The sequence below is a fragment of the Vipera ursinii genome, assembly GCF_947247035.1.
Source record: "Vipera ursinii genome assembly, chromosome: 6".
NCBI lineage: Eukaryota > Metazoa > Chordata > Lepidosauria > Squamata > Viperidae > Vipera > Vipera ursinii.
The window spans coordinates 73,783,677-73,806,116 of NC_139515.1; the positions used below are offsets into that span (position 1 = coordinate 73,783,677).

A 22,440-nucleotide genomic window follows, 5' to 3' on the forward strand; every position below is an offset into this window, starting at 1 on the left:
TTCCTGGTAGCCCCTCTCTTTTGCTTCTTCCTTTATTAATGAACCAGCACCCCAGCCATGTGCCTCACCCACTAAACCATTTTGCTGCTGAATTTCAGTGGCACTATCTTGGGATGTATGAGGGCTACAGGGAGGGTTGGGTTGTTGATTCCTGTTGCATAAGATGAAAACAGATAAGGTCAAGTGAATGTTTTAGTATTAGGAGAGTTGTGGTTATTAACAGATTGGATATTAAATTCCTGGCCTGCTCCGGAGACCTCCACTGCAAAAGATAGCAGAATGGCTTCTTAATCTTAAAACCAAACAGTCTTTGTTGAGTCTAACTCAATTGTTTTTCAACAGGAGAGTGATGCTTAAGTCTCTGTTAATAACTGAAGTACCTAAGAGGGCTTGATACTGCTATCTATACTTTGCTGATTAACCTTTTATATCCTTTTCAGTCCTACAAGATAATAAACTTTGCGCCCAGTCTGCTACAAATCATTGTTTCTGATCAAGTGGAATTTCCAGTCAGGCAAGCAGGTAGGTGAAGTTCTGCAGCTTGCCTCCTATCTATCATCTTTAGAACTGAGTGGTTAGTCAACAAATTGAAACTATATATATATTTTTTTAAAAAACCACAATATATTTATTTAATTTATTTAATTCAGTCTATGCCGCCTGACTTCAAATGACTTCAGGCAGTTTTCAACGTACCAAACAGTATAAATAAGAAATCACCAACTAGAAAAGCAGAGGGGGAAAAAGAACAAGATGGGGGAACCCTGCAGAAACCCCAGAACATCCTACTTACATCTAACATCCAGCAGAGGGGGATGAAACCACCCTAGTCCAGGGCCTGGGAAAAGAACTAAGTGTTTATGGCTCTTTGGAAGGCCGACAGTATGGGAGCCATCTTGATCACAAGGGGTACCTCAGTCCGGTGCAAATGCAAATGCCATTCTTGGTTATTGCTCCTGGTGGATCTATACTTTATGTATTGGGTTATCTCTTTCTAAACGGCATCTACATTTTGGGGATTTCACTACTAGGATTTTAGTTCTTAGTTTCTTGTGTGCCCATTGGTCTTGAATTGTTATTCTCCTTACCGATTGCCCTAACTCTTTGTTTAAAACGAGATTTATCAACAGCCCTTTCTATACACTTCTCTCTCCTTCTCCTTCTTTCTCTCTCTTTCTCTCCTCTCCTTTCCCTCATTTTTTTTTAAATACAGCTGCTATTTACTTGAAGAACATGGTGACACAGTACTGGCCAGACCGGGAGCCCCCTCCCGGAGAAGTGATATTTCCATTCAATATTCATGAAAATGATCGTCAGCAGATTCGGGATAACATTGTAGAAGGAATTATTCGTTCTCCAGACTTAGTGAGGTATGTTAAGGTTCAGGCTGGGACATGCCCCAGAAAGTCCTGAATTTTATACCAAGGCAAGCAGATGCTTCTTCTTAGAATATATTGGGCAGATTTCAATAACTTGAATAGATGTTTATTCAGTGTAGTGTTGCTTTGAGAAATTGTACTTTGAAAGGGTCTCATATTACACAAGCATATAGTGAGTCAAATCAATCACTTCTCAAATCGTTCTTATGTGGAAATGTATTCCAGAACTTTTTCTAAATAAGATGATCGTAACAATTTATGTAGAAATCTGCTGGGACAGAAAAAGGATAAAGTATAATTATAGTTCTTAAAATATGCCTCATGCCTTTTATGACATCAGGGCAAAATTGTTTTCCAGATAAAACTAAAAGAGTAGAAATTTAAAATACCTTATTGTACAAAATTCTGCTAAAACTCAAATACTTTGGCCACCTGATGAGAAGGAAGGACTCACTGGAGAAGAGCCTAATGCTGGGAAAGATTGAGGGCAATAGAAGAAAGGGACGACAGAGAATGGATGGAGTCACTGAAGCAGTAGGCGTGAGCTTAAATGGACTCCAGAAGATGGTAGAGGACAGGAAGGCCTGGAGGAACATTGTCCATAGGGTCGCGATGGGTCGGACACGACTTCGCAACTAACAACAACAACAAAATACTGCAAACTATTCAGCAGGAAATACCTCAAGACTTTACCTTATTCTGCATGCTAGAGAATTACTGGCACCAAAATTGGGAGGAACATTGGCTCTCGTAGTTAGGATGCTGGGTTGGAGGTTAGCAAACCCACATTTGAGACCCAAATGCTGCTGTGGGCCAGGGTGAGCTCCCATCCTTTGCTCCAGCTCCTGCGGGGACATGAAAGGAGATCCCAACTGAGTGTCCCCAGGCAACAGTGATGTCACCAGCTAATCCTTTCAACCTGCAAGTGCCTTGGTGCTTCCAACACAAGTGCGATGCGATCAAAGTTGGGGGATATCAAACTGAGTAAATAAATGCAATCCCCATGAGAGGGCAATGATTACTGTACATAGTGTGGCTTACACCCAATATAGAACGTGGAACTGGATTCTTATTTTGCTGTTTTAGTTGGCTATCAGCCCCCAAGGTCTAGTTAAAGATCTTCACTTTTTTCTGGTATAGAATAATGCAAGCCTATGCAGGGAATTAAGAAAAGAGTTGTAATCATAGAATTTCAGAATCATATATCCAACACATATCATAAAATCAGAGTTGGAAATAACTAAGAGGTCATCTATTCCAACCCCGTGCACCCTGCAGGGGTCATTATACCATCCCTTATGGTATACCATCCCATATATCCAGCCGATATATGAAACCTCCAGTTTCAAACACAGAGTATCCCGGGTTTGGAAAAGTTTTATCTGTTTCTGGATTGTCTAAATGAGAAAAATTGTCTGAAAGCTTGGCAAACCTTACTGTCGTTCTTTCCAAGGCCATTTATAGATGTACATTTTGACTTTTGTGTCTGGTGAATATTAATTTGAATATATTATTTGTTATTTAATAAGTGGGAGTAGAGAGAAGAAAGGAGTGATCCTTTCTGGATAATTACATCCCATGTTGAACTTTTTTTTTTTTTTGGCCTGTCCTTTAAAATAGGTCCCCAACTCCTGGGCTGCGGCTCACTGCCATGGCCCACTTGGAACTGGCCCGTGAAAGCAGTGAGCGGATGCGGGCACCCACGCAGCTCCACCTGCACAAGCAGCAGGTGAGCATGCACATGTGCACAGCTGCATTTGCACAACTGGTGGGTGTGCTTCCCTGCCGCTCATGCAAATGGAGCTGCGCCATGCTTGCCTGCCACCCATGTGGAACAATCCCCCTCTCTTCCTCCCCCTTCCCCGCTGGTCCACAAACCAGGAAAGCATGAGGACCGCTGCTTTAAAAGCGTTTTGATGTTTCTTTTTTTTAGAAGAATTTGTTGATAGCTGTTATTAGATTTTTAAAAATGCATGCGTTGTTTTGGTATATGGAATTCAGGAGTTGATGAAGCTGGTCTTTTATCAGACCCTCTTTCTGTTTTTTCCTTCACTTTATCCTTTCCTGATCTTTTTTTTCCCAGAGCCCAGCTGACAATGTGCCTTCGTGCTATTATTAAGCATGACTTCCCAGGTCACTGGACAGCAGTGGTAGACAAGATTGGGTTTTACTTGCAGTCGTCCAATAGCGGAAGCTGGCTTGGAAGTCTCCTGTGCCTGTACCAATTGGTAAAAACCTATGAGTAAGTGGATCTTCCTCAAGGAGAAAGTGTCTATCCTAGCAGCCACAGAAGGTGACCAAATCTAGAAATAATCTCCTAGTTCATGAGTGCATCTTTCTGCTTTCTTGCAAAACTAGCTTTCTTATTCTGTAAAGACATACAGGTGGAGACTGGAGGGTGTTGTTCATACAGAGGAAAGCATTTAAGTTAGGAAAAAATTCCTCACACAAAGTAAAATAAGGTATGAATGAGAATCTAATTCTTGGAAACACAAACTTTCCCCTTTCTATCTACAGTGGCTTTTCTCCAGGTAAATTTGGGAAAGCTTGATCACCCAAATAATGAGAGATAAAAGTGAAATGGCTGATTCAGTTGTAAGATTCTGTATTGTACCTGCAATCTCATACCACTTTATTTACTATGAAGCTATGTTCCAAAACGCCACTGATCTGGGGTGCTAAAATTGGTTAAAGTTAACTCTAATGTGGGCAATACTTAACTCTAGGAAAATTAAAATAGCTTCTCCTTTCTGCTTTATTTGGATTTATAGTATTGTCCTGCAGAGATGAGAGAAGGATTACAGCATGTACCAGTTTCATCTTTTTTAAAATCAAAATGAAGCAAATGCAACAAGAGTAAACTTTACTCCTGAATTGTGTTTGGCTCTGATTCCTTCCATAGATATAAGAAAGCTGAGGAACGAGATCCTCTCATTGCTGCAATGCAAATATTCTTGCCTCGAATTCAGCAGCAGATGATCCAGCTTCTTCCTGACAACTCCCATTATTCTGTGCTCCTTCAGAAACAGATCTTAAAAATTTTCTATGCACTTGTTCAGGTATGAACCTGTATACTGAAAGCAGCAACAGGATGAAAATTTCCAAAAAAAACAACAAACCCTTTTTAGAGTTGGGAGCCTCAAAATGCATATTTTGAAGTATACAGTCGTTGATTTCAGAACAGCTACTTTCAAACCTGTGTATTGAATTTCTGGGCATACAGCATTTGATTAAACAATTTAGTAATAAGAGTGTATCTTATTTACTTATTAGATTTTTATCATGCCTTAAATAATTCAGGGCAGTGGACATACCCAGTACTCTACAACAGAACCCTGTGAGGTGGGTTGGTCTGAGAGAGAGTGACTGGTCACCCAGCTGACTTTCATGCTAAGGCAGGATTAAAACTTAAGTCTCCTGATTTCCAGGCAAGGACCTTTACCATTACACCAAATTGGCTCTCTTAACAAACGTCTTATAAACATTTCTTTGCTGTTTACATTAAATTGTGTCCTAATTTGCCTAAACATTTCTCTGTTTTTCCATCTGAAGGAAAGGATGCTCTCTTGAGTGATATGTGCTAGCAGAGTCTTAAGGAAAAGATTTTCTTGCTGTAACCTGCAGAACCTCCTTTGCATTTTTGGGTTAATACTTTTTTAGTTCTGATTTGTGCACCCAAGAAAATAGGTAAGAACTATACAAGTATGCACTTGGGGTTTGCTTCAGAACAGGATGGGAAGAGTGGGAATATGTGACAGAGATTCCTTATGGCTATTTTTAGTGAAGTTGAGGTTTTGTGCAAATCAGAGATGGCAGATTTCATACAACTGTTGTTCATGGGCTTTTCTGGAAATAGGCTTGTTTCATGATTAATACATACATTAATGTATATACTCTCCCATCTCATACACATGACTTGGAGCAGCTAACAGTTTAAGAACAATAAAATAGTAAGGAAAACTACAGGTAGTCCTAGACTTATGACCACAATTGAGCCCAAAATTTCTGTTGCTAAGCAACACATTTGTTAAAGTTAATTTCACCCCATTTTACAATCTTCCTTATTAACTGAATTACTGAATTTAGGAACAGGGTTGTTGAGTAAATCTGGCTTCCCCATTGGCTTTGCTTGTCAGAAGGTCACAAAAGGGGATCGCATGACACCCCCCCCCCGGACACTGGAACTATCATTAGACTAAGTCAGTTGTCAAGCATCTGAATTTTGACAAAGAAAGTTCTGCAGGTTACAGCAAGAAAATCTTTCGACTCCGTGACCACATGGGGATGCCGCAACGATCATAACTCTGAAAAACCTTTTTTTTTTCAGTGCCGTTGTAACTTCAGTAGTTCCATGTGCTTTTTCCAGTTTTGAATGTTGTTTTCATGACGACATATTTTTATGTTATTTCTGGACTTGAAGTTTTACTTTGTGGAGATTATTGCAACTTCACTTTCTATTGTCTAAAATGGTACGACAAAAGCTGCCTCTTCCAGGTCCTTAGAAAGGACTCAGTAAGTAGATAAAAATGCCAAATCCAGTCTAAACATCTGACTGACCGCTACGAATCATAATTTATTAGATGAAGGTACATTTGTCACCCCTCCCTCAATTCGCAGACACACATTTTAAACTTGCATTTTAAATGTTTTCTTCGATATTAGGTGTGTTGCGCTGTTGGGCATTCCATAAGAAAGGAGCTCCTGCTCTTAATTTTGCTCCAACTGAGAGCAAAAGAATGTCCTGGAGTGGAGGGTCTAATCCACAATAACAATGCTGTTTTTTTCCCCTTGTTGCTGATTATGTGTAGCTATTAGCTCACTGTCATTACAAAAAGAAAATCCCTAACTTCAGCACGGAGAAAAATTGAGATGATAACTGGCTGCTTCCAGTGGCTAGCTAGCGGGCTATTATAGTACCTAGGCTTCAAAGACAGCCAAGAAATAGTCCGTGGTCACGAGGTTAAAAAAAAGCATTGCAACTTCCTGTTGTCTAAATTGTCTGTACATTTTCTAATCTACAGTCAGGGACTGTATATTTTAGGTGTTCAACAATACTGATATTCTCTTTTTTCTCCCTTTTTTAACCTTAGTATGCTTTGCCACTTCAACTGGTGAATAACCAAACCATGACTCAGTGGATGGAGATTTTCCGGACTGTCATTGACAGAAGTGTGCCTCCTGTAAGGTTTACATTATTGGACAACTTTCATATCCTTTAGTGCATTGGCAAAAAGGGAAGTTTAGGTTGAGGAACATTCTTAGTCAGCTATATGGAGGGCTTGTTCTGCTTTTGCCGTGTTCTTGTGCTTTAAAAGAAGGTGTAAGAAGGAAGTGGAGCCATTGCTCACACTGCTTGCTTCTCACTCAGCAAGAATATCATGTATGAAAATCAAAGCAGTTCAAAATCTAGGTATGTTAAATTGTGGTTCTGACTAAGGTTATTAAACACTGCAGTGCCTGTATCATGCAGGTCTGTTTTTTCTTTTTGGCTATTGGGAGCAGGTGCCTGCTGCTGGTAGATGGGAATATAGTTGTTACCTATATGAGAGCATATTTTATTGGGTTAAAAATAGGGGTGGACAACCCATAAGTCTTTTATGACTCTATCTCCAGATTTTGCTGCTGAAATATGGTAACAAAATGGCTAATTGTTTGGGCAGGTTTTGGGGTGGGCTTGGAGGATTGAAAGTGGGTATGTGAGCAGCTGGCCTACTGTTCCTATTTAAATACTCAAAAACCAAACCCCTCCATTTTAACTGCATGTCTTCTGGTAGTATCACTGTAGCGCAGGATGGCTTCCCGCAGCTCTAAAAAAGTTCTTGCTACTCACCCCTGACATACTGAGTTTAAAACATGTGGATCACTTTATATGAAAGGCTTGCTCCTTGAGAACATGCCGAGATAAAATCCTGTTGTCAGTAGGCCATGGTCAGCACAACAATTTGAAGGTCTCTTTCTAAGAGCTGTGGTGGCGCAGTGCTTAGAATGCAGTATTGCAGGCTAACTGCATTCCATTGCCAGGAGTTCAATCCTGACCCTCTCAAGGTTGACTCAGCTTTCCATCCTTCTGAGGTCGGTAAAATGAGAGCCCGCTGTAAAGCACTGTGAAGCGGTGTATAAGTCTAAATGCTATTGCTATCGCTAAATTGTGTCTAGAAGCTATGAAGGATGTAGATTCTTCTTATCATGCTCCATTAATGTTAACTGCTCACTCATGGCTGTTAATGACTGATAGCTCTTTCCTTTGGTTAGGAAACTCTGCAGGTTGATGAAGATGATCGGCCAGAGTTGGTGTGGTGGAAATGTAAGAAGTGGGCTCTGCAGATTGTTGCTCGTCTTTTTGAAAGGTTATTATGCTAATAACAAAGAATGACATTTCTAAATTCTGTTTTGGCACGTTCATAATGTTTCCAAATCATAAATGTTTAAAAGCAAAATTGCCCGAAATTCAAGTATCAGCAGATCTTCAAAAAATTGCTCTATCAGCCAAAAAAATGTAGCAATTTTATTGGAATTTGTACACTCCTTTTGCCATAAAGATTGCTTTTAATTCCATGAGTGGAAATTAATGGGATACTTAAATGATAATGAGGTATACTTTAGTATCTTTATATAAAGTAACATATTTGTCTTCTTTTGCATTTAAATTTTTAAAGGTATGGTAGTCCTGGAAATGTATCAAAAGAATATTTTGAATTTTCTGAATTCTTCTTGAAAACCTATGCTGTGGGAATCCAGCAGGTAAAGGCTTGTCTTATTTAGTGAAATAACATGGCAACTTGGTAGCAAGCATTTTAACTTGCCCTTTTGTAGCATATACTGACATTTATTGTTATGTAAAAGAGTGGTGATTGCACCACTTGGATAAGCCTTGGATAAGAGGTATGGGAGATGATTGATCACATCCTGTAAAACTGTGTATAAGTTGTTATGGATAATGAGGTGGTTTGTGTTCTCTTAGTTGAAACAACCTAAATTTTAGTATTTCGAACCCATTAAAGGCCCCTAATTTTACCTACACTTCGCTTAATCAGAAAGTTCTATTGCGAGAAGCATTGTTTGTAGCTCTCATCTCTGAGTTATCATTTAGTTGGCTGTTTGGATGATTGGATTTGGCCCACAGTTTCCAGCTGATGATCCTAATAGTATATCATTACAGGAATCTTCTTTAAAGGATTTCATTTTCATCATTTTCATTCAGGAAATTGTTAATGGATCAATACCATCCTTAGGAGTCTAGGAAAGTCCAGGGTACATTTTCTATGGAAATGTGATTGCTAGCTTTACTTTTTTAGTCAGATCTTTCTCCATCATATCAATCTGTTAGCTAAAATTAAAACATCATCTAGGAGCTGCATTGGCTTCCAGTTGTCTTTCGAGTGAGATTCAAGGTGCTGGTGATAACCTACAAAGCCCTAAATGGCATGGGTCCGGGTTATTTACGGGAGCACCTTTTGCCGGCGTTAACCTCCCATCGTCCTGTGCGCTCCCACAGAGAGGGTCACCTCAGGGTGCCATCGGTCAAGGAATGTCGACTGGTGGCCCCCAGGGGGAGAGCATTCTCTGTGGGCTGGTTGAGCTCCGGATGGCTCCCGACCTTCGCTCGTTTCGCCGCGACCTGAAGACTTGGTTGTTTGAAAAGGCTGGCCTGGACTGAGGGATTGGATTTTAGAGTTTAAGTTTTAACAAAATTTTAGAATGTATTTATTACTTAGGGCTATTGATTTAATCTTATTTTAATTTTTATACCTTGTGTGTTGTTAGCATTTTAATTGCCCTGTACACCGCCCCGAGTCCTTGGAGAGGGGCGGTATATAAATCTAATAAATAAAATAAATAAATAAAATAAATAAATAAGCTTTTATCCTTTGCTTAAAATGATTGTGCAGATTTTTTTCCACTACTTCAAATGTGATGGGTCAGTGTTGAATTGTACATAATTATGTCACAGTGCCTTCAACTTTCCTTTAGGTACTGCTAAAAATCTTGGATCAATACAGGCAGAAAGACTATGTAACTCCACGTGTCCTTCAACAAACATTAAACTATCTGAACCAAGGAGTCCATCACTGTATAACCTGGAAGCAGATGAAACCCCATATGCAGGTCAGTATAAGAGTAGCAATTTGTACCTGTGGGTAAACTCTGAAAACGTGAGTTAGAACTTTTATTATAGTTTTGAAATAGTGGTAACAGTTGAGTGAGTTATAACTGTAATGGCAACACAGGCACAGGAACCAATGTAGCATGTTGCCCCCAACAATCTGGGTCCTCATTTTACCGACCTTGGAAGGATGGAAGTCTGAGACAACCTTGAGCCGGTCAGGATCGAACACCTGGAAGTAGGCAGAGTTAGCTGCAGTACTGCATTCTAACCACTGCCCCACCACGGTTCAGATAATCAGTTAATTACACAGTTGTTTCCTTTGCCTGAATTTCTATCTTTCACAGTGCCTATAAGATCAATTTCCAGAAATAGTCATATTTAATCTACAAGATATTGCCTCAAATGTAAGGCTGTTACCAAGTGAATCTTTTCCTTCGCCATTTGCCCCCCACGTCATTATGTAAAAGATGTGATGTGATTCACTGCAGTGCAAATTCCCACAAATAGTACAAATTGTACTAGAACTATTATTGCAGTTTCAGTCACAATGTGCAAAGGTGGATAGTCAATTTGGCTTTAGTATTCCAGATTAGTTTCTAAATGGATAGAGAATAGAGCATCTGTGTGTAAAGGATCTTTTGTAGAAGGAACGGTGGAGTGGGATGTAATCTCCTCAGTGTTAAAAACTCCTCCATCCAGTGTAAAGATTCATCTGAAGTCCTAAAGTACTAATTTCTGAATCCTGAGATTTTATCAAGTGGCGTTATAGAGCATATGGTGGGCCTACAATCTCAGGAGAAGAAGCAGTTGCTTTGAGGAGATGCACTTTTATGTTTTGTCTTTCCTAAAATCATTTACAGATGATATTTCTCTGCATACATAATTTTAAAAGTGTTCTTTTGAGGGAACTGTTATATTTGGGTTGGCAAACATTGCCAGTGATTCTCTCTAAGTCTCAATTTGCATCTGCAAAATAGGAATAAATGATGAATTAGGGCTTTACAGTATCATTGTCAGAACCCACTCCAATCCACATCTTAGGAAAGAAAAAACTCTTGGAGACAAGATTGTCCAAGCAGGAACTTTTACTAAGACATAGATGACAGAGGATATAATAGACAGGATCTGAAAACTTTCTCACAGATCGATATTTTTAAAGTGTCCCCGAGAAAAACCTCACCCCTCAGTCCACTTGGTCAGTGCCGGATCAGTCAAATTTCAGGTGTCAAAACCCTTCGTGGGAAAGGGAGAACCATCAGTCCATTTGCAACACAATTACTTCCTCCCCTTCATATTCCATCCGGAGATACAAGCCGGAATTCCCCCCACCCCCTTTCTTAGTTGCTTAGATCAGAGAGAGAGAGGATTTCTTTCATTGGCAACAGCCAGAATTCCCTCCACCCCCTTTATCAGAGGGAGAGGGTTCCTTGCAATGGCCAACAGGCAGGCTAGCTAAACAAAAAATTACATCTGAGGGAAAGAGATGAGGGCAATAAACTCCCCTGTCTTTTCACTTTCCTCCTTGGGAATGGCAGAATCCAGGAAGGGGATGAGGTGAGATTTGGGTTTGCACAGAGAGGGAGTTAGAAATGAAATATAAATGGATTCTGACAGTGATATTTATTTATTTATTTTATTGAATTTGTATACCGGCCTATTCCCGTTGGACTCAGGGTGGTTTACAGGGCAGTTAGAACCATGAAATACAAAAATCAAAATCAAAATCAATTAAAACAATTAAATTAAATTCAAGCCCCAAAAGTAAATCTAAAACCCAATTAAATTAAAAACCCCACAATCTGGGCCAAACAGCTCAAAGAGCCAGATTTTCAGGTCCCGGCGAAATGAGCAAAGGTCGGGGGCAGTCCTAAGTTCCGTGGTTAGTTGGTTTCATAGGGCAGGCGCACCCACAGAGAACGCCCTTCCCCTGGGAATAACCCGCCGGCATTCATTAACTGGTGGTACCCTGAGAAGGCCCTCCCTGTGGGGGCACACAGGATGATGGGAAGATGATGCCGGCAGCAGGTGTTCCCTTAGATAGTCCAGACCCAAGCCATTTAGGGCTTTATAGGTCATTACCAGCACCTTGAATCTCACCCGGAGGGCAACCGGAAGCCAATGCAGCTCACGTAGAAGAGGTGTTACATGGGAGTATCGGGAAGCTCCCATCACAACTCGCGCGGCTGAATTCTGCACCAGTTGAAGCCTCCGAGTGGTCCTCAAGGGCAGCCCCATGTAGAGGGCATTGCAGTAGTCTAACCGGGAGGTCACGAGTGCATGAGTGACTGTGCGTAGGGCATCTCGGTCCAGATAGGGCCGCAACTGGCGCACCAGGCGAATCTGGGCAAAAGCTCCCCTGGTCACGGCTCCTATATGATCTTCAAAACTTAGCCGTGAATCCAGGAGGACGCCCAAGTTGCGAGCCCTATCAACGGGGGGTAACACCTCATCCCCTAAAGCATAAAAGATCCTTTTGGGCTTATTGTGTATGATGAAATCCCTATTCTATTTTTGTATTAGCAGTACAAATTGATATGTCTTAAAGTAGCTTGTTTCTCCTTCTTCTCTGTTAAGAGTTCTCCAACAAGAACGATAATCCTTAGATTTCTTTCTGGTGGGCAGGAGATTCTATTGCCTCCCATTCAAAATAGTGTCTTTTTTTTTCTTTTCTCAAGGACCCTATCATGTACGTGGCCAAAATTGAAGGCTTCATAACATGTACTTTGTTTTCTCATAAGTAAAACACAAAGAGTTTGATGCAGCTCTTGGACCTTTGGCTTGGGCCTAACTCTTTTGGGAATGAACAACTGTATCCATGATCAAACTGAATGAACAAGTAGGCTTTAATTATATCTCAGCCAGAGAGAAAATAATTGATGCCAGAGTTAGTTTAGCCCTAGCAAGAGCACTTAGACTTATATACCACTTTATAGTGCTTTACAGCCCTCTCTAAGCGGTTTACAGAGTCGGCATTTTGCCCCCCACAATCTGTGTCCTCGTTCTACTGACGTCACAAGAATGGAAGGCTGAGTCCACCTTGAGCCCATCAGTTTGGTCTGGTGTTTAAGGCACCACACTAAAAAAGCAGGAGAGTCCCATCTTAATCATCAAAACCAGCTGGGGTGACTTTGGGCCAGTCACTCTCTTTCAGCCCAATCCATATCAAAGGATTGTTGGGGGGAAAATAGGAGGTGAAAGGTATGTTGGCTATGTCGCTTCCTTGACTTATTTGCAAAAATTATAAAGCTGGAATACAAACAAGCAAAATGTGGGCAATGCTTAAGCAAAGCAACTCTGAACCAGGGAATATATTCCTGGCTTTAAGAGGATCACCACTGCTTGTCACATGATACATTGTATATTGCGGCTTTATGAAGAACATTTTTTAAAGTGAACAACTGTGTGATTATTAACTATAAAGATACAGTAAATGAGCATCAGTTTGTTGTAGTGGCTAAGATACTGGGCTAGAAATAGGGAGATGATGATTATTTTCCCTTAAGCATGGAAGCTATCGAGGTGACTTTGGCCCACTGGCTGTCTCTTAGCTCAACTCACCTCATAGCTGTGGGGAAAATAGAATAGATCAAAAATAAATAGAATAATAACTTTATTGTCACTTTGAATGTACACTAATCAGTATACATTAAAATGAAATTTTGTTGCATACAGCTCTCAAATATGTTGTTGTTAGCTGCGAAGTCATGTCCGACCCATCGCGACCCCATGGACAACGTTCCTCCAGGCCATCCTGTCCTCTACCATCTTCTGGAGTCCATTTAAGCTCACGCCTATGCTCTCAAATATACACTACATAAATATGACATACATACATACATACATACATACATACATACATACATACATACAGAATTATGCATATACCCACATATATTAGAGAAACAGCTGTCTTGTTTGGGTTATGTATACATGTGCATGGTGAGAAAAACAAATCTTGCGATTTACCAAATGGATGGCATAGGGAACAAAGCTATTACAGAATCGGGTAGCCCTGCTAGAAATACTTTGAAACCTCCTCCCAGAGGGGAGCAACAGAAACAGACCGTAAAGTGGGCGTGTGGGGGTCTCTAACAACACTTTGAGCTCTAAGCACATGCCGCTTATAAGCAGCATCCTGAATACCAGAAAGCGAGCTTCTTACGATCTTCTCGGCTGTCCTTACCAATCTCTATGGAGGTTGGATAGCAAACATATTCAATTACATTTGATCTCCTCTTTGCTTTTCTTATTAGACTTTGTGTGAAGACATCATCTTTTCTCTGATGTGTTATAAAGACGAAGATGAAGAACTCTGGCAGGAGGACCCATATGAATACATCCGCATGAAATTTGGTAATTTTTATTTGTCAGTGGTCACGGGTATCTGCCCCTGGAAAACGCCTGGTGACGATACACATTGCTGTGCGTTTAGGTCAACCGACACTTGGTGCGTTTTCTTTGCACAAGACCAGAGAGCATGCTATACTGTACTGCAAAGTGCCTGTATACTTGATTGCTTATCCATGTGGCTATTTTCTCACTACATTCCAACATTGAATATAAAAATGTAGGTGTTCATCACTATATTAAGAATTAATTTATTGAGTGTGAGAGTAGAAGAAAATGTTATTCTTGCATGATGGAGAGACCAATGAAGGAGTTCAGAGTTGACATGAGGGGCCCTTGGTACTCTCTGAGCTTGCTTGTTTTCTTGCAAATGTTTCATTACCCTAACTAGATAACATCATCAGTGCTAGTAAGGAGTGCTGTTTGCTGTCAGTTTATATTCTGGTGTCTTGCTTGTCTGTGTGGGTGGTAGCGGCCGTAGGGATTCTTTGGTTGGGCTGTTTACTAATGGCTCTGGAATTTTCTTGATTGGGGTATTGCTTACTTGATTGTTGGTCTGAAGTGGACCCTGGAGTTAATTTATGCCGATCTGAGTGCTGATTACTGGTGAAGAAGTGCTGGAGTCCTTTTCTCTTTTGGGCTGGTTGATTGTCTCTTTTGCATAGTTTGATAGATATTGTCAATGTCTATGTGTCTATTGGTGGCTGGTTTGTCAGAGTGTCAGACCGACCCCATATTTACCATTTTATAGTGTGTGTGTAAGGGACGCAGTGGCTCAGTGAGTTAGGACACTGAGCTTGTCAATCAGAAGGTCGGCAGTTTGGCGGGTCAAATCCCGAGTGCCGCGTAGCAGAGTGAGCGCCTATTACTCGTCCCCGCTTCTGCCAACCTAGCAGTTCGAAAGCATGCAAAAATGCAAGTAGAAAAATAGGGACCAATACGGTGGGAAGGTAACAGCGCTCCGTGCGCCTTTGGCGTCGAGTCATGCTGGCCACATGACCACGGAGACATCCTCGGATAAGTGCTGGCTCTTCGGCTTTGAAACGACTAGCACACGTGCAGGGGAACCTTTACCTTTACCTTTTTTTGTGTGTGTGTGTGTGTGTGTGTGTGTGTGTGTGTGTGCGCGTGTGTGTGTGTATTCTTTATGTTTCTTTTTCTGTTGATTTTTCTTTTTATCTTTTACCTTTACTTTGTTTCTATATATTCCAAAGCAAAAAGAGCATCCAGAAAAACCAGTTACTAGCTTGCCCATGTTCTGTCTCATTTAGAATGATTTGTTAAATTGTCAGTGGTTGTGTAATAACATTCTTTTTAAAAATTTTCAAGATGTGTTTGACGATTATGCATCCCCTACAACAGCAGCGCAGATTCTTCTGTACACTGCAGCAAAAAAACGAAAAGAGGTACGTCTCATAAATTTGTCAAAAATATAATGGCTTTTTAAATGGTCAAATAGCTGGGAAAATAATGGAGCATTTTGTTCACTCTCTACTCCAATATTGAGATATTAATAGATTTCCCCTGACCTCTGCTAAGGTTTCTTGACTGTCTTGTTTAAATGTAAAAAAAACATTTCTAGAACAATTGACTGTTTATTTGACCCCAAGGCAATTCTAGAAGTAATAATTTTTTTTCTGGAAAAAGTACCTAGCTTTCAGAATTGCAGGCTATAAATTAAAATATATGTTGTGCAATGTGTTTTACTGACATAATCATCTACAGTAGTTTAAACTGATCTTAATGTTGGTGACTTTCCTAATAAATTTGCTTGAAATTTCATTTCTTTACTTTTTTGTGTATGTGCTATTTGTTTAGGTGTTACCAAAAATGATGGCATTTTGTTACCAGATTCTCACTGAGCCCAACATTGACCCTAGAAAGAAAGACGGGGCATTACACGTAATTGGATCACTAGCAGATATTTTGCTGAAGGTAAAAACAATGATGTTATGTGAAATGCATTTGGTCTTATCTGTAGAGATTTGACACCTGGGATTCGTGGTACTTCTAAAAAACCTTATAAAAGAGCCCAGCTGTACAAGGGTGTCCTTGATTAAAAAGTTTTCAGAAGTGATTCTATAGCTGTCAGGCTAGGCAGGAACTGAGCCTGTTCATTAACATCCAGGACTTAACAACAAAAAAAGGTTTTAGTGATGCTTTGTAGCCTCTATACCAGTGATGGCGAACCTTTTAGAGACCGAGTGCCCAAACTGCAACCCAAAACCCGCTTATGTATCGTCGGGTGCTGGGTGGGTGTGGCCCATTGGGTGGGTGTGGCCCATTGGGTGGGCGTGGCTGCAGTGGTAACAACAGACTGGGTGGGACTAAAGTTCAATCAATCAATTCCAACTTTGTGACATCTTTTTTTTTCCCATGAGAATTTGAAGTTGATTGATTGAACCTTTTTTTTTTTTTTTGCACATGGTGGCGGAGGCCTAAAGCGAAAAGGTTTTATAAAACCCAGCTGAAGGCCTAGGGCTGGGGCGACAGCGCGCGTGCCCACAGAGAGCGTTTTGTGTGCCACCTGTGGTACACGTGCCATAGGCTCGCCACCACGGCTCTATAAAATTTGCAGGTTAAGTTTGTCCACGGGTTGAACAATGCATTCTTCTCCCTGCTACAAGACATTTTTCTTATTGTTTGAGTTCATTTCTGTATTCCCCAACCTCCTGCCAGACGAATCAGTGCTGACAGTGAATGTCCATGTCTGTAACTTCAATTTAAAGTGGTTCATAATCTGCATGGCATGTGCTGAAACTATGCAAGTTTGGAAATCTCAAGCTAATTCTCATATTAGGAATTCAGCTTTGGGTTATGCTGTGATTGTATACCCTTGTAGAATTCTTGATAATTGGTTGCGGCAAAGCAACATCCTTTACAAGTACTCATTCCCTTTAGGGTTCTGTCCATCTACTCAATCAGTTAGATCAGGGGTAGGGAACCTCGCCTCTTTTATGACTCATGGACTTCAACTCCCAGAATTCCTGCTGACTCAGGAATTCTGGGAGTTGAAGTCCATGAGTCATAAAAGAGCCGAGGTTGCCTACCCCTGAGTTAGATTATTCCTGTTCAGGCTCACTTGGTTGGGCTGATCACAGGCTCATCACTGGATTTTGTTAGATAACCCAAGTAGTGTGATATTTTAAATCCTTTTATTTGAGTAGTTTCAATTTTATGTTCTCGCATTGATCTTTTTCTTTGCTGATATGGGGATGTTTTCTAAAAATTAATTTGAAGCTGGCGTAACCATTTAGGAATTACATGAGAATTACTACACGTAAAAATGGAGACAAAGGCATTTTTTTCTTCTGTTAATTATTACCCCTATTAGAAAAGTGTGTTCAAGGATCAGATGGAGTTGATGCTGCAGAATCATGTCTTTCCGTTATTCATGTCAAATCTTGGATATTTAAGAGCAAGAGTAAGTGACTAGAACATATGTTTTCTTCCATGATGATTTGGGTTTACCAGCTTGTGCATGGGGATAATTAGGTGTTTGATTGTAAAAAGGGGTAATACAGTAATGTGTTTAGCCGAATACACATTCATTAAACTCATTCTCACGCTGTAAAGCTTGATTGGAAGGTCTGGCACAATGGAACAAAAATCACTCCTCCCTTTAACATAATTATTGAGAAGCAGAACCCTGCATAAGATTTTGTAAGATTGGGCTAAAGAATGTTCTGTATATTTAAACATTTTAATAGGCTGATTCCCAGAATGCCACATGAGATGGTATCTTGGTTGCTGTTTCATACATCATCTCATTTTATGTTGTTGTAATTATTTTATTTGCTGTTACCCAGAAAAAACATAACTGGTACTTCCACTCCTTCATCACTATTACATTCTCCCATGTTTCCTCTAAATTACATATAGAAGGTGAAGGATAGTATTCTACATTGAAATGCCTTGAGCACAAAGAAAGATTTCTTTGAATCTTGGTCTTTGGTTTCAATGCTGCTTTATTATGAATTCTTTTGGGCTGCTTGAACAATGAGAGGACTGCCTTGATAATGATAACATGTAATAAATTCAGAACTGTTAAAACACAAATGATTTCTCTAAAATAATATCTGATCCTGAATAGCGTCTGATTTGCTTTTTTTCTTGTGCTGCACAGTCCTGTTGGACCCTCCGTTCATTCAGCACCTTAAAATTTCACAATGAGCTCAATCTAAAGAATGCAGCTGAACTAACAAAAAAGAGCTTGATTGAAGACAAAGAAATGCCTGTCAAAGTGGAAGCTGCCATTGCACTTCAGTCCTTGATAAGCTATCAGGAGCAAGGTTGGATTTTTCACTTTCCTTGATTGCCCACTGTAGTTCCTCTTCAGGGACTACTTTCATGTCCCATCTTTTTTATTTCCTTTCCCTGCAATTATTCTACGCAATGATTCTCACTTTTAATGTTCTGTTGCTTATCTCTATTCATTTGCCCTTCCTTCTTTCTTTCCTTCCTCCCTCCCTCCCTCCCTCCCTCCCTCCCTCCCTCCCTCCCTCTCTTCTTATCAAACACCTTTCTTAGTGAATGGATCATCCTGTTTCTTCCTTTCTTTTTTCATTTTGGCTCCTATTTTTACTCTTCCTTTTGTCTCAGTTTTTGTCTAACTGATTATACATTTAGATGTGGTTGAAGACAGGGATTGCTGCATATAAAGATACTAGTTTCAAGATGTTTTAAAAATAACAACTGCATTTATATCAAAGTACATTCTCCTAGTGACTTCGTAAATTTATGAATTTAGGGTTTTTGTTCAATAGCATGGAAGTTATTTGCATCTCTATATTATAGGATGATTTTTTTAGATTCCAAATCTAGCATTCCCTGTTAATGCAATTATTTTGTGAAGAAGAAGCAGATAAACAGGTAGAAATATGGAACATTATTACCAAAGACGAAAGAGGGATACCAAGTGCGACTAAGAGGTCACTCAGACAAGCAGATATTTGTCTCATAATCCATTTTACAGATAGTCCTCAACTTACAAGAGTTCATTTAGTGACCATTCAGAGTTACAACGGCACTGGAAAAAAGTGACTTACAGCCGTTTTTCACACATATGACCATTGCAGCATCCCCGTAGTCATGTGATCGAAATTCAGACACTTGGCAGTTGACTCATATTTATGATGGTCACAGCGTCCTGGGATTGTGTGATCCCCTTTTGCGAGCTTCTGGCAAGCAAAGTCAATGGGGAAGCCAAATTCACTTAACAACCATGTTACTAACTTAACATCTGCAGTGATTCACTTAACAGATGTGGCAAGAAAGGTTGTAAAATGGGGTAAAAGTCACTTAACAAATGTCTCAGTTAACAACAGAAATTTGGGCTCAATTGCGGTCATGAGTCCAGGACTAACTATGTCTGTTTTAATTTTTTTCCTCTGTTATGTTTGGATGTATGTTTGGTTTTTTTTTAGCAAAGGAATACATTAAGCCCTACATCAGGTCTGTTATGCAGGAGCTGCTGCTTGTAGTTCGAGAGACCGAGAATGATGATCTCACCAATGTAATTCAGAAACTGATTTGTGAATACAGCCAAGAAGTAGCAACATTTGCTGTGGAAATGACGCAGCATCTGGTAAGTGAGGGCATGGATTCCTTTTTGGATGAAGGTTACTGGTAAAACATATTTTGGTTCCCTTGTACAAACATAGTTTTTACAAAGGGAGGTGTACCAGCCATTCTGAAATGATCAAATTATCACTTTAGATCAGGGGTCCCCAACCTATGGGCCGCGGCCCACTACCAGGCCATGGCCTACTGGCCACCGGGCCATGGGACAGGCTGGCCAGTGTGCACACACGTGGGCACGCACTCACACCCACTCGCACTAGCGCTTGTGGACCCGTTTGCGCATGTGCATGGGGCTAGCCCTGGTGGCTAGCACCTGCAGAAATGGGGCTGCTAGCAGGTGCGGGAGTTGCGCAGTCTGTTTGCACATGCATGTGGTTGCTAGCAGTGGCTACCGCCTGGGCACCTATGCAAATGGGCCACTAGCCCCATGAAGGTGTGCACAGCCCTGTTTGCACTTGGCTCTGTTCGCGCATGCGCACACAAATTGCCCAGCTACTCCCTGTCCATCTGGGCCACCAGCATGAAAAGGTTGGTGACCTCTGCTTTAGATTACTGAAGATTAGCCTAGACTTAATTTTCCTGTTGGGAGAAAAAGATTTGTCATTCATTCACCGTAGAAAAAAACAAACATGTTAAACCTGCCCTCCGTCCCTGAAGTCTTCAGAATGAGAGTGAAGTGAGGCTTCTTCAAGTAATGTCTTATTAATGTTTTATTTATCCTTAGACTTGACATTGTCACCCTTCCTAGGTAGTCCAAGCAACCAGATGAGCTAATTCTACTTTTATTGTAAGGCTACGTTAACAGAATCTTGCAGGTCTGAAAGCAGAAATCTCCTGCTGTCTCCTTTACACCCTGATAAGTTAGGGAGAATCCTTTCTGAGTTTCCTTGTCTGCCCCTTATGCAGCTGCAGACTCTCCCTCCATCTGTGATCATTCCCTAGGCAGCAACTCTTTCTTCCCTCCCTTTCCCAAGGTTATTCCCACATGGAAAGTTAGCATTTAAATTCTACACAGGCAAATAAACATTTTGCAGTTTGAACGTGGTAGAAGTATGTTGTGCTTTGGCTTAAGAGGGGCTAGCTCCATGGTGGTGAACCTATGGCATGCGTGCCACAGGTGGCACGCAGAGTCCTTTCTGCGGGCACACGGGCCCTCGTCCCAGTCCTAGGCCTTCAGCTGGGTTTTATAAAACCTTTTTGTTTTAGGCCTCTGCCACCATATGCAAAAAAAAAAGGTTCAATTTCAATTTCTCGTGGGGGAAAAAAAGATCTCGCAAAGTTGGAATTGATTGATTGAACTTTTTAGTTCCACCCAGTCTGCCGTTACCGCTGCAGCCACTCCCACCCAATGGGCCACGCCCACCCAATGGGCCACGCCCACCTGGCACCCGACTTTACATAAGTGCAGTTTGGGCACTCAGTCTCTGAAAGGTTCGCCATCACTGGGCTAGCTAATCGGGTCAGGAATATTTTCAGAATCCTGCAAATGTGTTGTAATCAGCACTGCCTTTGTTTTGGAACATCATTTTCAAATGTTAATATTTTCTGTATTAATTATGAAAATGGTTTTAAAAAAATCATCTGAAATTTCTCTTTAATACCTCATCTGGATCCTCCTCTTTTCCTCACTTGATTCTTTAGCCACATGCTTGTTTTTCTGACAGTTTAATCCCATACATCTTAAATCTCGCTCTTACACAAATTCCTTAGTAAATATTCCCTAACCTGAATTTTTATCCAGAATAGCAATAGTGTCAAAATATACATAGGTTCCCTTCTTTCCCCCTTCTGTTTTAAGTGTTGCACAGTAAGCTTCATGCAGCAGAAAGCAATGCAAAATGACATTAACATGGCTTATTTGCTGGTGAACTGCAAAAGGAACGAACAAGTCTGTGTTGTTTCATGGTGTGTGTCGGGGTGTGTGGGAAGGAACCTCTATTTATTAAAAAAACACCTCAAAAATGCAAATTTGAAGTTGATGCAAAGTTTTTGTGATTTATGTTGTCAGTTTATCTGATGTTCTGCATTTAATTTCTTTAGGCAGAGATTTTTGGTAAAGTTCTTCAAAGTGAAGAATATGAAGAAATGGAGGATAAAACTGTTATGGCCATGGGGATCCTGCATACAATTGACACAATCCTAACTGTCATGCAGAATTACAAGGAGGTGAATCTTCTCAACCATTTGAAAACTGGATTCAAGAGTTTTTGCAATAAGATAGGATACAGAAATTCTTTTAGTAAATGACGTAAACAGTGTGAACCAGGAGATGGCACTGTAGACTTAACAGCTGTATGACACTTTGGCATGCAATTTTCACCTAGTAATAATATAAAACATTTGAAATATGGAGGGCTTTTTGCTTGACTCTTTACTTTAGAAAAACTCTTTGCTTTAGAGAAGTTGCCTATTTAAGAAATAGTTGCCTGTTTTTTCTTTACTTTACTTAAGCGGCTTCTTTCTTTTCTTCAGATAACTCAACAGCTGGAGAACATTTGCCTGCAAATCATTGGTCTTGTCTTGCAGAAACATGTAATAGGTACATTAAAAAGCCATCTGGGCAATATTTGCTTTCTTATTTAATGTGGCAGAGAGTTAAGTTATTCTCTATCCTGCTGTAACAAGTGATACAGCTCCCTGCACATTTTTCCCCATCTAGATTAGACTTAAACCAAAGTCATACTATATTGTTCATTCATTATTTGAGTGCACCATGTTCTATAGCCAATTCATTTCTGGCTGGACAGAGATGATGGAATCAAAGTTGAGAGTGTGGATCTTGGCCATTGGAACTTCAGTTCAAATTACATTGGACTCATAATCTTCTTCAGAACAGAACAGAATAACAGAGTTGGAAGGGACCTTAGAGGTCTTCTAGTCCAACTCCTGCTCAAGACCCTATACCATTTCAGACAAATGACTGTCCAGATTCTTCTTAAAGACTTCCATTGATGAAGCACCCACAGCTTCTGAAGGCAAGCTGTTTCACTGGTTAATTGCTCTCACTGTTAGGAAATTTCTTCT

General features: G+C 40.4%; 1 protein-coding gene across 2 annotated transcripts in view; it reads left to right on the forward strand.

Annotated features, from left to right (window-relative positions):
* IPO8 (importin 8) overlaps positions 1-22,440 on the forward strand; it is a 50,632-nt gene that overhangs the window by 5,439 nt on the left and 22,753 nt on the right. For both annotated transcript variants that reach the window (XR_014492974.1, XM_083366809.1), the window contains exons 2-17: positions 441-522; positions 1,214-1,370; positions 3,463-3,621; positions 4,282-4,438; positions 6,470-6,559; positions 7,632-7,726; positions 8,036-8,120; positions 9,351-9,485; positions 13,740-13,839; positions 15,163-15,239; positions 15,652-15,768; positions 17,168-17,257; positions 17,960-18,125; positions 19,260-19,420; positions 21,457-21,582; positions 21,889-21,955. Coding sequence is in view for 1 of the 2 variants with exons in the window: in XM_083366809.1 (XP_083222935.1) it covers positions 441-522; positions 1,214-1,370; positions 3,463-3,621; positions 4,282-4,438; positions 6,470-6,559; positions 7,632-7,726; positions 8,036-8,120; positions 9,351-9,485; positions 13,740-13,839; positions 15,163-15,239; positions 15,652-15,768; positions 17,168-17,257; positions 17,960-18,125; positions 19,260-19,420; positions 21,457-21,582; positions 21,889-21,955 (1,864 nt within the window). In the remaining variant the exon portion in view is untranslated. The remainder of the gene's footprint in view (positions 1-440; positions 523-1,213; positions 1,371-3,462; positions 3,622-4,281; positions 4,439-6,469; positions 6,560-7,631; positions 7,727-8,035; positions 8,121-9,350; positions 9,486-13,739; positions 13,840-15,162; positions 15,240-15,651; positions 15,769-17,167; positions 17,258-17,959; positions 18,126-19,259; positions 19,421-21,456; positions 21,583-21,888; positions 21,956-22,440) is intronic.